We start from the raw sequence: 14254 nt of genomic DNA, 5'->3' as shown, positions 1-14254 counted from the left end.
TTGTCCAAGTATTGTGTACTTAGGAAATAATCTTAAATTTGTTTCAAGACCAAAAATCATATAATAAATGGAATTTTAGACTATGTGCATTTAGATGTGTGGGGGGCTGCCAACTAACTTCATAACCTCATGCTTCATTGGAGGGTAAAGTTGTATAGGAGGTAAGGACATGTAATCCTATTAATCTAGACATTTAAGAATTTTTCTAGTGTCTATCTTATATGTATCTATCCAGTGAACATTGATCCAAACTTGATCCAAATTTGATCCAAAATCAAAAAAGTGTGTCTTTGTCGGTTACACAAAAGGTGTAAATGGGCTTAAGTTATGAGATCGGATTAAAAAGAATATGGTAATCATTAGAGATACCGAAATCAATTGCAACAAATGTGACAACATTTAAAGGAGAAACTTTTAACAAATAAGCGATTTAGTTGGATGTTGACTTTCCACTAGTGAACAATATGTACGTAGTGCCTGAACCATACGAAAATTAGACTCTAATATTGAAATTGACCATATAACTGAAGTTTTAGGTGGAGTACATAATTATATTATTATTTGTGACAGAGAGAACTATTCAACCTAGCAACCATAATGATATGCCTATGAAGACTTAGTAGCTTATGCCATTCGTCTTACTAGTTTTGGAGACCCTTCCACATTTCAAGAGGATTTATGGTCTGTTTGGTTGGAGGTAAATGGAGGGGAGGGGGGGATTTTTAATAGTTTATGTGTTTGGTTCAAATTTTAAGAGGGGGGGGGGGGGGGGTAGATGGAGGGGACCAAATTTCCTCTTGAGCCACTTTTTGCTTCCCCTCGATTTTGGGGGGATTCGAAAGGGAGGGAAGGTGGTTCATATTAATTACAATTATATTTACACATTTACCCTTATTATAATTATAATTAAATTTTTTATTTTTTATATTTTTATGTTACTTTTTAACTATTGTAATATTTTTGTTTTAAATATTTTTGTTAGATTTTATTGTATTCGATAATGTTTTTTAAAATATATATTATAATTGTTACGTTTTTTAATTTTTTTTTGATGTTATCGAATTAAATAAGTATAAGGTTAAATGCACTCTTGGTCCCTGTAGGTTAGCGAGTTTTTGATTTTCGTCCCTGTAAGTTATTTATTTTGGTTTGAGTCCCTATATTTATTTTTTTGCTTGAGGTTTAGTCCCTAAACCCAAAATTCGCAGGAAAATCTGCAGGTTTCCTGCAGATCTTCCTGCGAATTTTCCTTCGGATTTTGATTTTAGGGACTAAAACGAACCCGAAAGTGAAATATAGGGACTCAAACAAAAAAAAACTTACAGAGACGAAAATAAAAAACTCGCTAACTTACAAGGACCAAAAGTGCATTTAAACCTAATTATAAATAGTAAATATCATGAATCTTATGGTAAAATTACAAGGTTAAAAATGTAAATTAGTTTTAAAATACCTCATATCCCCTTGTGAACCAAACATATTTTAAATAAAATGCCTCCCCCCTTCATATTTTGAACCAAACATATGTGTAATTAAAATCTCTCCCTTCTCCTCCCCCCGATTGAACCAAACAGATCCTTAGATATTAAGGAGAAAGACTAGTAGGTGAGTGCAAAGGTGGAGGAGATATAGTTCTTGAATAAAAACTATACATGGGAGCTTATTTTATTTCCTAAGAGGAAAAAGTTCATCGGTTATAAGTAGGTGTTCAAGAGAAAACTAAAAGTACCATAAAAATAAAGGAAAAAGTTCAAGGTTTATCTTGTAGCAAACAAGTATTCACAATAGAAAGGGATTTACTATGATGAGATTTTCTCTCCGGTCCTCAGACATACTTCTGGCGGACCCAGACATTTTCCTTGCTGGGGGCTAAAAAATACTAGGTCATATATTTAAAATAAAAATTACAAATTTTTCTACATAAAACATATAAATCACAACTGTTTCATTTGAATTTTATATTCTTACATATTCAATATTTTTTTATTAACACTATTAAATATATTATTGTCAACTTATATGAAACTAATCAATAATTCAATTATTTGTCTTCCATATAATTGCATACTTTATTATTAAAAATAATAAATAACTTTTTTTCACTAATGTAGTTGCCATTAAATTACCATTAAATCTTTTCTTAGTAAAACCCAAAATAAATATATATATTATTTCTACCAAGTTACTGTTATTGAAGAGAAATTTTATCAATTAAAATAATAAATTTTAACTTTAAATTTTATTCAATATCAACTATCAACTTTAATAGACTTTAAACAAAACTAATCAATATTGAAGCAAATAAAACTAAATTTTAAAATTGAAAAGTAAATAGTAAGAGAAATCGGCAAGAAAACAAAAAGTAGTTTTTAGAGAATATTTATGATTTTAAAAGATTAAAAAAATTGAGATAAGATATAAAGATTTTGATCGGAGAATAGGAATGTCTAAAAAGTTATTAAAAATAAATAGTAGTCAAATATGAATTCTTAGAGGTGAATTTATCTTTATTTTAAAATTTTAATAAAATATTATTTTTATTGTTTATTTATTTTATTAAAAGTAATAAAGACAATAATTCTTAATCAGTTTTTAAAAATTTATTTTAATTAAATCATAAAAATATTAGAATGCTTGTAAACTTATAATAAGTATATATTAGCCTGTATGATTAATTTAATGGGGGCTTAGAAAACTTAATAGTATATTTTTAAATAAATACTTATATTTTGGTGGGGGCTTAAGCCCCCAAATTGATATATGTGCATCCGCCCCTGCATACTTCTATTAGAGAAATGTTAGACTTGGTAGCCAATCAATATATGCATTTAGAGCAGATGATTGTGAAAGGCTCCTTATGCCAGTGTTATTAGTTGTTTAATGTGTGTTATTGTGTACTCTAGATAAAATTTGACACAAACTATAAGTCAGGCTATTAAGTTTATGTCCAAACCAAACAAGTGTTATTAAGAAGCATTCAAGTGGATTTTCAAGTACTTGAAAGTACAAGTTTATGGTATCATGTTTAGCATGGAACCATATGATATTTCAGCCGTATGATATGTTGATTCAAATTGTGTTGGTGATATGAATGATAGAAGTTAAATAACATATTATATCTTTACTTTAGGATGAGGACCTATTTTTTAGAATTTCTCGATTCAATCCATAGTAGTCATGCCAACAATTAAAACATAACACATTTTGACATGTGAAGTTTCAAAATAAGCCTTATGACTAACATGGTTGGTAAGAGAATTAGGTGTAGAGAAAGCTAGAGTTTAGTTGTATTGTGATAGATAGAGTTCCATTTATTTGACAAAAACAAAAATAGGTGTATCATGCCAGGATCAAGCATATTGATGTGAGGTTAAACAAGACTAGAGAGTCACTTGCATCTAGACATCTATTACTTGAAAAAGTTCATACTTCAAAAATTATAACTGATATGTTAACCAAACCAGTCATCAGTGACAAGTTCGAGCATTGATTATACTTGTTATATATTTCTCAATGTTAAGTAGGAGGGTACCTCCTTAGTTTTCAAGGTATGACCATCATGCATGACGTTTTGTATGGGTTTAATATCCATCAAGGTGGATATTATTGAGTATGGCTCATATAAAGACAAATATGAACACAATAATAACAAACTAATTTAGCGTGGAAACTCCTAACATGTCTTAGGCCTAATTGAGGGGTGCGTGAGCGGTAGGCCCGGGGTACGACTCAAGAGTATTATTGTAAATTGAATTGTAATATTATATACTGTTTATAATACCGTAACCCTAATTATCATAGAAATAAAAGAGAATTATATATATGTTCTATATCCGTAGAGATAAACATCATTAACCAAATTGTGTTAACAAATTTCGGTCGTGTTTATTTTCTTTTACTTTCGAGTGTTCTTAATCTTCTATTTAAGTTCTTATAAGATTTTGTTGTTTGATTTTCGATGATTTTAATCTATCTTTTGTATTGTATAGGAATAAATTCCATTATGATATATTCAATTTTATTTATTTTTATAAATTAAATTAATAAAACTTTACTATTTATTATTCCATTTTATTTTATTTCATTATTTTTTATCAAATCAAACATAGTTTAAAAAAATTAAATTTTAGACGAGTGACAACCCGTTGAGATATACTTTTCATCAACTTTTACAATGGAGACATTTTTATCTTTTTTAATCGATGTAATCTTCATGTCAAACCTCTTTGGTAGAGATTTTAGAATTTTCCTCACAAGTTTCTCATCTTACATATTTACACTCAGAGCAAATGAATTATTAGCAATGTCACGAAGACAAATATTAAATTCAAAAATAGTTTCATCCTCACATGTCTTCAAGTTTTCAAATTTTAGTGAGGAGTTGAAGTCTTGACATACAAACTTTAGAGACACCTTCATGAGCAAGTTCAATTAGCACGAGCGAAAATGTTCATAATCCTGGAAATATTTGTGTCTATTCTATTATAAATAACATTAAGAGCATGGGAATTCTTAAGAGAAATTTCATCTTCAACAAATGTCCAAATTTTTTCAGACTTCACAAATACAAAATTATTTTCATCAATGACTGTTGGAGGAGTCCATCAATTGATAACCTCTTTCTAAGTCTTGTTGTCCATATACTTAAGAAAACCAATCATACAAGTCTTTTAGTAGTCATAATTAGTAACATTCAAAAATTGGAGGACCATTAATAGGTCATCCTTCTTTGATATTGTCCATCTTAAACAAAATATATACATTGAAACACACCCGACCAAAAAAGGGTGTATGCTTTGATGTCAATTAAAATTCTATTTGGTCAGAAACAAAATGTGTCACCCAATATTGTGACATTGTCGGAGACAAAATAATCTGAATTAAAACGATGAACAAATTAATTAAACAAAAAGAAAATAAAGAACACAAAGAATTAATAGCCGAGTTCGATTCAACATCATCTACGTTTGATGGGATATAGCCCAAAGGAAATGAAATTCAATAATTTAAACAATCAATAGTACAAAACTAAAAAAAATGATACACTTGATTTCTTTTTTCAAAGGGGAGTGTTCAAATAAAGAGAATAATCTCTCTTTATATAAGAAATACGATTTCGCCAAAAGCCCACTAAAATTTAACCAGAAATCACTTGAATCAATTTTTTTTAAAATAAAATATTCTAAGTAAATCATATTTAAACTAATTTGGATTAAAAGTATTTTTTCAAAGGTGAATTCTTATCTACCCAACTCAAAAAGTTGGGTAAAATTACCTTCAATGTAAAATGTCTTGGAAACAACCAAAAAATATAGTAGTACTATTTAATAATTAATTAAATAAGATAAAACTAAATGATGCAATGTGATTGGTAGAATGTACACTACCCAACTTTTTGAGGTGGGTAGAGAAGTTGTCCCCTTTTTCAAAAGTAATATTTACAAACTTCTTATTGAACTAACTCCGAAACAAATCTTCTAATAAAAGCTTAAGCGATCATAATCGTTTAAGTTGTTTAAGTTGGACACTAGTATCAACTAGAGATTTTATGTCTCACAAAAAGTCAAAATATTTTACTAAACAAGTTGTATACAAAAATACACCAACCAATTGTAACAACACGGTAGAAAATATTTTTTAAACATTTAATCATATTTTTAAGAAAAAAATATTTTTTTAATTCATTAAAAATCATTATATTTAATTTATTCAATGTATTAAATGTATTTAAAAAGTAGATTTTTTTATATGTTAATTTATTCATTATATTTAATTTACATGATAGTACTAATCTTTTGTATTTTTAATTTGTGATGAATAATTTTGGAGGAATTCGTAAGAATTGGTGGCGGTGAATTTGGTCTAAGTCGATCCCTCCTTCAAAGTTGTGTTTGATGTGGAAATTGTTGCATAATAAGATATTCATGGACGATTAATGAAAAAACAGAAACTTTGTCTTTTTTTTTTTTTGATAATCAATGATGTATAAATATAAAACAGCCAGCACCAAGAATCAGGAAGATTCCCAGCAATTACAACTAAAGCACTACTCCCACAAGATTAAAATACAAAGAAATCTGACCCTACATGTAATCTAAGGGGCTGTGACACCATTCATAATAGTTACAAGATACTTTATGTTTGCTTGAAATGGCTAGCCACCACCAAGAGTGCGTCTTTACACTTTGGACAATCTCTGCTATATCTATAACGCCATTGTTAAAAATAACATTATTACGATGAGTCCAAATACACCAACATACGGTTATCCACAACACACTAGCCCTCCTTTTTTCACAGTTTCGTTTCAGCACCCCCACCATGTGCAAGAAATCCATGTAGCAGACAATTTGACTTTGGTGATGTAAGCCTAGCCATTGATATACAGCTCCCCACACCCCTGCTGCAATTTGACAGAATAGGAATAAATGTTGGCTATTTTCTAGAGAATTGCATCCGAAACCGCAGCCAACATTATCATTCAATTCAATAATTCCTCTTTTAGCTAATTGCTCCTTTGTAGCCAATCTATCCTTGAATAATCTCCAAGCAAAGATCTTCACCTTTGATGGTATCCAAGATCTCCACACTAGAGACCATACAGTCTTAAAGCTTATGTCAATCTCCACGTCCGGCAACTGTTGTACCAACATATCATAATCAGAAACTTTGTCTTTCTCTCTTGCTGTGATATATGTAACGATGCGGAAGAAACTTCTCAACATTTGTTCTTTCATTGTAAATTTGCTTCTCATCTTTGGGATTGGGTTGGAAAGAAGTTGAGTTTTCACGATTCGGTCCTTGGTTGGGCAGAAGTTAGAAAGCTATTTCGTAAAAAGGCTTCGGGACAATGCAAAACCTTACACTATGTTACTATTATCTTTGTTCTCAATGCTATTTGGCTAGCTCATAACAAGGATAGATTCCAAAATATTGGTTTTAGTCTTTCTTACTCAATTTTTAGTATTTTAAATGTTGTGTCTCTAGTTGGAAGCACTGCGTCTGGTACTTTGTTGGATATGCAGGACTTTGTGATTCTTAAGAGATTCTATGTTATTATCCGATCTCCCAAAGCTCTTAGGATTATTGAGGTCATTTGAAAACATCCCCTTAAAAATTGGACTAAAATTAATTGTGATGGTGCTTCTATTTCTCCTCTGGTAGTTCCGCTTGTGGTGACATAGTGCGTAACAGTGATGGTGGCTTTCTAGGAGCTTTTGTCATTTGGTTGGGTATTTTCAATTCTCTCATTGCTGAACTCTTTGATGCGATGTTTGCAATTGAGTTCGCCCATGACAATAATTGACATAATCTTTCATTGGAAACAGATTCTATGACAATGATTAAGGCGTTCAAGTCTTCTTTTTAGTTCCTTGACACATTAGAAATCGATGGATAAATAGTCTCCTTTTTTGGTTCCTTAGTCTGTAATTGGAATTTTATGGTCTCCCATATTTATAGAAAAAATAATAGTTGTGTTGATGCACTTTCTAACATAGGTCATAGTCATTCTGATTCAGCTTACTATACTTCCATTCCTACTAGTTTTCTTATAGATTTTATAAAGAATCGACTTAATTTATCTTTCTTTAGATTTATATCTTCTTGATAGAATTTTGGTCCATGTCCCCTAATATTTTCCTCCCAATTTTCTTTTCCCAATTTTCTTTTCTTCAATATCTCATCATTTAAAAATAAAAACTTGTGATGAATAATAAGTGATGAGTTGTTACTTGTTAGGTAAGAGTATAAAAAGTATTCGAATGTATAGTAAGAATATGAATTAAATTTATGTAACTTATTTATATTGGAGAGACAAAGGCGTCAGAGTGTGGAAACGATATGATTCACGTAGCAGAGAAAGTGTGTTTAGCTCAGAATAGAGAATAGAAAGAAACAACAGCAGAAACACCACCCTCTTTCTCTCTCTTCTCTCATCCCTTTGAGATTTGTGCCTCCAACCATATTCTTCCCTCCCTTACACCGCATCACCATCACCATGCTTTAAGGCGGCGACCACTTCTCTCTCTTATTCATTTCTGATTCATCTTCACTTTTTCTATTCTTTTTCTGACCTCATTTTTCTCTTCTTTCCCTCTCACCTCATTTTTTCACCAACCAAATTTATAACCGCATTCAATTCTCTTCCATTCCTTAACACGCTTTCTCTCTTTCATTACTCTCTATCCTTCTTCCTCATTCTCTTCTCCAACCACTCCTTCTTCTTCTAACCACACAAAAACAAATATGAAGTTCATGAAGTTAGGTTCCAAGCCTGATGCACTTCAATATGAAGGCAACTTTGTCAGGTAGGGTTTCATCTTTACTTTCTTCTTCTGTTTCACTTTCATGTTTCTGCATGCATTCTTTCTGTTAATATATATTTCTTGTGTGTTGCTGTTACTCAATATTGTTAGATTATATCAAACTCTTTTATCTCTCAATGTCTGCAAAAAAAAAAAAAAACTACTGTAATGATTTGATATATTACTACTATATTGTTTATAACTGTAAAGTGAGAAAGAAAGATAAAGAAAGATAGAGAGGTTTCATTGGAGGTGGTCCAGAATCTATAGATGAGTTTGTGGTCCAAACAGTGTGTATAATTGTGGTATGGTTTACTCAGCATTTAAAATCATGCTACTTTGGAAACTCTTTAATGGAACAATATTAATATGAACAGTTATATTATAATGATTCTTTATATGTTTTTCTATATATATTATTAGTTTTACTTTTTAGCATGTGAGTTCCACTGGAGTGTTCAGATTATTTCTTAAATATTATGGTTGATTGGTGGATTCAAAGACTGTTACTAATCATGTGCAGAATATTCAACTGAGAAGTAAGAACTACTACATCTGGTTGGTGTGGATATTAAATTATTGGATTTGACTCTTTCAAAATAAGGAAGGGTGAAAATAATAAATCATGACAATGCTTTGTTATGCATGTGCATGTTGTTATCTACTATTGATTTGTTCATTAATGGGTGATGTTTACTTTACACTCTAAAGTCATTGGTTGTGCATGTAGTTGATGTATGTTTGGCTCCATTTTGAAAGGGAAAAAAAAGTGATTCTAGAGGTGGAGAATTGATTTTTAGGTTTAATATGATAACAAAATTATGCATGTGGTTGTGCGGGACTCATCCCTACAAAACTGACCTGTAGGGTGAGGATTGCCGCCACTTATAAGAATATGTTTATGTTATTAGTATATTGTTCGATGTCAGACTCTTAACATACTCCATCACGATTAGGACTGAACATCTTGAGCGTGGACATAAGTGATGGGTAATCCAATAGTGGAAACCCGATAACACGTGGCCCATCGGATCTTAAAGGAGACTTTGATATGATACGAGGCTCTGATATGATACCATGTTAACAAATGTGGTTGGGCTAAAACTCTAATGCGGTAACATTTCCAATTTATGCAGGTATATATCTTCTGAATTAGCTACAGATATTATCATAGCTGTTGGTGAAGTTAAGTTTGACCTTCACAAGGTATGTACTTTTTCAGCATCCTTTTGTTATAGTGTTATGTTAAATAAGTGATTCTTTATTGATTTTTACTTTTCATTTGTTGCAGTTCCCTTTACTGTCCAAGAGCAATCGCTTACAGAAGTTGGTGTCGAAAGCTAACGAAGATAATGCTGATGAAATTTACTTGGACGATTTTCCTGGAGGACCTAAGGCCTTTGAAATATGTGCGAAGTTTTGCTATGGAATGACTGTTACTCTAAATGCTTACAATGTCGTGGCTGCTCGATGTGCGGCTGAGTGTCTTGAGATGACAGAGGATATGGATAAAGGAAACTTGATTTTCAAAATTGATGTGTTTCTTACCTCGAGTATATTTCGTAGCTGGAAGGATTCTATAATTGTTCTCCAAACTGCTAAATCACTTTTCCCTTGGTCCGAGGATCTAAAGATTGTCGGAAGATGCATAGATTCCATAGCTTCGAAAACTTCTGTTGATCCGGTGAACATCACTTGGTCTTACACTTACAACCGGAAACTAGCACAGGTTGATAAAATTGTCGAGGACAAGGTAACTGCGAAAGAGAAATTTGAGTCTGTTCCGAAGGATTGGTGGGTTGAGGATATATGTGAGCTGGACATTGATCTTTATAGACGCGTGATGATTACTGTGAAATCAAAGGGAAGAATGGACGGTGTTGTGATCGGCGAGGCACTGAAAACGTATGCAGTTAGATGGTTACCTGATTCCGTTGATGCATTGGTTTCTGATGCTCATGCCCGGAGAAACAAATCTTTAGTTGAAACAATTGTGTGTTTATTGCCGTGTGATAACGGTGTTGGTTGTTCTTGTAGTTTCTTGTTGAAACTATTGAAAGTGGCTATACTTGTTGAAGCTGATGAATCGTCCAGAGAAGAACTGATGAACAGCATCAGCCTAAAATTGCATGAAGCTTCTGTCAAAGATATACTGATTCCAGCAAGGTCTCCGCAGATTACTACTTATGATATTCATTTGGTGCAAGATCTTTTGAATCGGTACATGACTAATGAAAAGAAAAGCCGCGGCGTGGAGGTTGCAGACAAGAACGATAAAGTATTTGGTGAATCGATTTTAGGCAGTAGGTCGATTCTAAATGTTGGCAAGTTGGTTGATGGTTATCTTGGGGAAATTGCACATGATCCAAATCTCAGCCTCTCTAGTTTTATTGATCTTTCACAGTCTATTCCAGAGTTTGCCAGACCAAATCACGATGGCCTATACAAAGCCATCGACATCTACTTGAAGGTAAGATTTTGTTACCTTGAAGATGTTTTAACTGATTTTGTTTATTGTTTGATATTCGGTCACGGTGTTTTCCAAATTTTGCCTATGTCTCCAATGACAGTATACGGAGTCATATCTTTGCTAAAATTTTGATTTCGTTTGAGTCTATCGTTTTCAGGAGCACCAAAGTTTGACAAAATCTGAAAAGAAGAACATATGCGGACTGATGAATGTCAAGAAATTAACTGCAGATGCATCAGCGCACGCAGCACAGAACGAACGTCTTCCCGTTCGAGTTGTTGTACAGGTTCTGTATTTCGAACAAGTTAGAGCTGCAGCAAGCACCCGAGCATTTGCCAGTCCACGCTCGCTTCTAAACGGAGATGCAGACTACGAGAAAACTTTGGGAGGGAGCTGCCACTCCCTCATGAGACAAACAAGCCGCATGAAGATCAAAGACGACGAGTTTCGCAGGAGTGTGAGGTTGAGTAAGAAGAGTAGCAAAAACAGCAAAACCGGCATGCAGTTGCTTCCGTCGCGGTCAAGGAGAATATTTGACAAGATATGGAATGTTGGTAAAGGACAAGGAGAGAATAGGAGCTCAGAAACTTCAGGGGGTTCTAATAGTCCAAGTTCTGTAGTACTTGGAGATACCAAGTCTTCATCTTTAAGACACCAAAGACATTCTATCTCTTAAGAGTTACATAAACTTTATTTGGAACATGTGAAGGAAATTCGTTCAAATTGATGTCAAGTGTAAAGTGGTAGGATGTTAAACTCGTGTTTGTAGTGCATGCATGTAATGTAGTGACATTTTGGTAACTTGTGTCTCGTTCATCTATAGATAGTCTACTATTCAGAACTACAAGTTTCAAGAAATTTCACTTAATCAGAATCTACTTTCTCAAAAGCAAACATTATAATCAGTTCTCTTTGAAAACATGAAGAAGACACTTCATGACTTAACTTATTGAGTTAGATCTTTGTAGTTGTATTCTTAATCATATTCACAACTCTATTGAGTTAGATGAGATTCATGTCATTTTGTTGTTCTATTATGAAGACTACTAACTCTCTTTGAGTTGTAAGAAGAGATTAAGTGAATGTATGGGTTGAGTAGTTTGAAGAGGCTGAAGAAAACTTGTAAAGGACGAATGAGACATCAAGAATACAATGTAAAAGTCAAGTCACAATGATTTGATGTTTAAGGAGCAGAATTCTCAAGTCACATTTTCTAGTATTTGAAAATAGTTACAGAGATTATTTGGAATTTGCATTGCATCAAAAATAAAATTTTATATTATGTTTAGCTCATAGTGCATTTGACTTGATTCAAATCACCATGTTACTTGATTCGAATCACAATGTTTGGGCGCTCTCTCGAAAATTTTCTAATGCATTTGATTCGAGTCAATATGTTGTATGATTAAAATCACACGTCATAATTATACATCTAAATATTAAAAAATTATCAGATGCATTTGATTCGAATTAATCATTTGTATGAGTAATATCACACTATAATATTTTCCACTAAATTTTTTTTATGTATAAGATTTGAATCACCCTATTACATGATTCGAATCATGTGTTGTTTTTTTTAGATGTTTGAGTTGAATCTCATCAAAAGTTTAAAAATATTAAAATAATGTGTTGTTTTTTTTAATAATTTTAGATGTTTGAGTTGAATCTCATCAAAAGTTTAAAAATATTAAAATCACGTGTTGTTTTTTTTTTTAATAGTTTTTTAGATGTTTGAGTTGAATCTCATCATAAGTTTAAAAATATTAAAATCATGTGTTGTTTTTTTTAATAATTTTAGATGTTTGAGTTGAATCTCATCAAAAGTTTAAAAATATTAAAATCCCGTGTTGTTTTTTTTTTAATAGTTTTTTAGATGTTTGAGTTGAATCTCTTCATAAGTTTAAAAATATAAAAATTTAAATCATGGGTCAAATTGAACCAAAATCCATAGATAATCATGGATAGAAGCAATGGAGGAAAAATTGTCTCCATTTGAGAAAATAAAAGTTTGAAATCTTGTCCCAAATTCTCAAAGTCAAACCATCATTTAGATTAGATTGACATTTAAAAACGGATTTCTTAACACACCATATGTATCAAAAAAACATCCTATGTAATTTCACAAATGACCCTCAGTTTTCGAAGATGTATCTCCGAACGACCATTTGTTGGTAATCTTCAGATTATCTCCGAACGGGCAGTTATTTATTAAGTGTTAGATTATTCAGAGATGTATCTCCGGATCCAATGCAAATAGTAAATTCTGCTTAATTTTAAGTGTTTCTCAAATCAAATAGTTTAAAGGTATGCTATGATTCGACAATATTAAGGCTATGAAGAAAATGACATATATAAAGTTATAAGTCAAAAGTACATAAATTCAATCCAAAAGTTATAAAAGAGTTGATAAATAAAATACAACCCAAAATAAATCCAAAGTACAAGTACTACAATCTACTGCATATGCGGACTCGAAGTCGGCCCCTGCCTCGTGCCCTGTTGTTTCACGCTGCCTCCAGTACTGCAGAGCCTCCGCCATCATGGCATCTACATCCCCCCCGCCTCAAAGCCATTTGGAAAGAGTCATCCATCAACACCTGTCCGCCCAATCTCCATGATACGACAACATCTAAGAAACACATCAAAAGTATGATCTGCCCGAACTTGCTCCTCCTCTATTATCTTCTGATGGGCTGACCTAGGTGGATCTTCTGAAGTCTCTCATAGCATATAGGGATGTGACACCGAAAGACCACCGAATGTAACCGTCTACGTAGCTCTAATCATTCTCAGCTATGGTACTTTGTGCCTCGTCTGGTACCAGATGATTAACATAATAATCAAACATAACATCCATATTTCCACGTTTCATAGTGGGAGGAGCAGAAATAGAACGATCTGTGGGAATATGCTGCATGTATTCGAACTAACGCATGACACGCTCAGACGGATAAGGAGACGTCAGACGTGACCCACAAGCCAATCATCCAGATTATAAGACTATGTCATCAAAGGGAATCGTCTCACAATGCAACAGACACGCGACATCTCTAGTGTGATAGACACCTCACCATGTGGTAGATGAAATAATGAGATTTATGTGTGTCATCTCTCTACAAAAGCATTAAGCATACCATCCTTAACTGTAACATAACCGGTCTTGCACAAGTCTCACATCCAGGATAGCTGTAAAACTTCCTGAAACCACGACTCATTAGGTTGAGGCAGGCTAATAATCTTCGCCCTTGGTTGATGATTTTTAGCGAATCACATTCAAGCATACACAATCTAATAAGAATGAATCCAACAAACATAACTTAATATTACATCAAACATAGGTTCAAAAGAATGAATCCAACTAAATTTTACACGGTCATAATAAAGTGGCAATAATGATAAGTCTGACGGGCCTCATCCAAACCCCTGGGGTGCCTCTTGGGCCTGGGATGCCTATGGATGATGTTGTCTCTTGGTC

At 32.7% G+C, this 14254-nt stretch overlaps 2 protein-coding genes across 3 annotated transcripts; one reads left to right on the top strand and one right to left on the bottom strand.

Annotated features, from left to right (window-relative positions):
• Window positions 1–6083: 6083 nt before the first annotated feature.
• LOC131598499 (uncharacterized) lies at window positions 6084–6737 on the bottom strand. The gene has a single exon (XM_058871094.1). It carries the CDS (start codon window positions 6735–6737, stop codon window positions 6084–6086), a length of 654 nt encoding a protein of 217 aa, XP_058727077.1.
• Window positions 6738–7727: 990 nt separating this feature from the next.
• LOC131596328 (BTB/POZ domain-containing protein NPY1) lies at window positions 7728–11650 on the top strand. 2 transcript variants are annotated; one of them, XM_058868949.1, is made up of 4 exons: window positions 7728–8309; window positions 9443–9512; window positions 9598–10776; window positions 10934–11650. In XM_058868949.1, exons 1-4 carry the CDS (start codon window positions 8248–8250, stop codon window positions 11450–11452), a joined length of 1830 nt encoding a protein of 609 aa, XP_058724932.1. In that variant the 5' UTR covers window positions 7728–8247; the 3' UTR covers window positions 11453–11650. The 2 variants fall into 2 exon arrangements, with proteins under 2 accessions (XP_058724932.1, XP_058724933.1); XM_058868950.1 differs by lacking the exon at window positions 7728–8309 and adding an exon at window positions 8394–8845.
• The last annotated feature ends 2604 nt before the right edge of the window (window positions 11651–14254 follow it).

The sequence above is a fragment of the Vicia villosa genome, linkage group LG4 (assembly GCF_029867415.1).
Source record: "Vicia villosa cultivar HV-30 ecotype Madison, WI linkage group LG4, Vvil1.0, whole genome shotgun sequence".
NCBI classification, from domain to species: domain Eukaryota; kingdom Viridiplantae; phylum Streptophyta; class Magnoliopsida; order Fabales; family Fabaceae; genus Vicia; species Vicia villosa.
The sequence above is the reverse complement of the archived record's forward strand: the minus strand, read 5'-3'. Positions and strand labels throughout refer to the sequence as shown.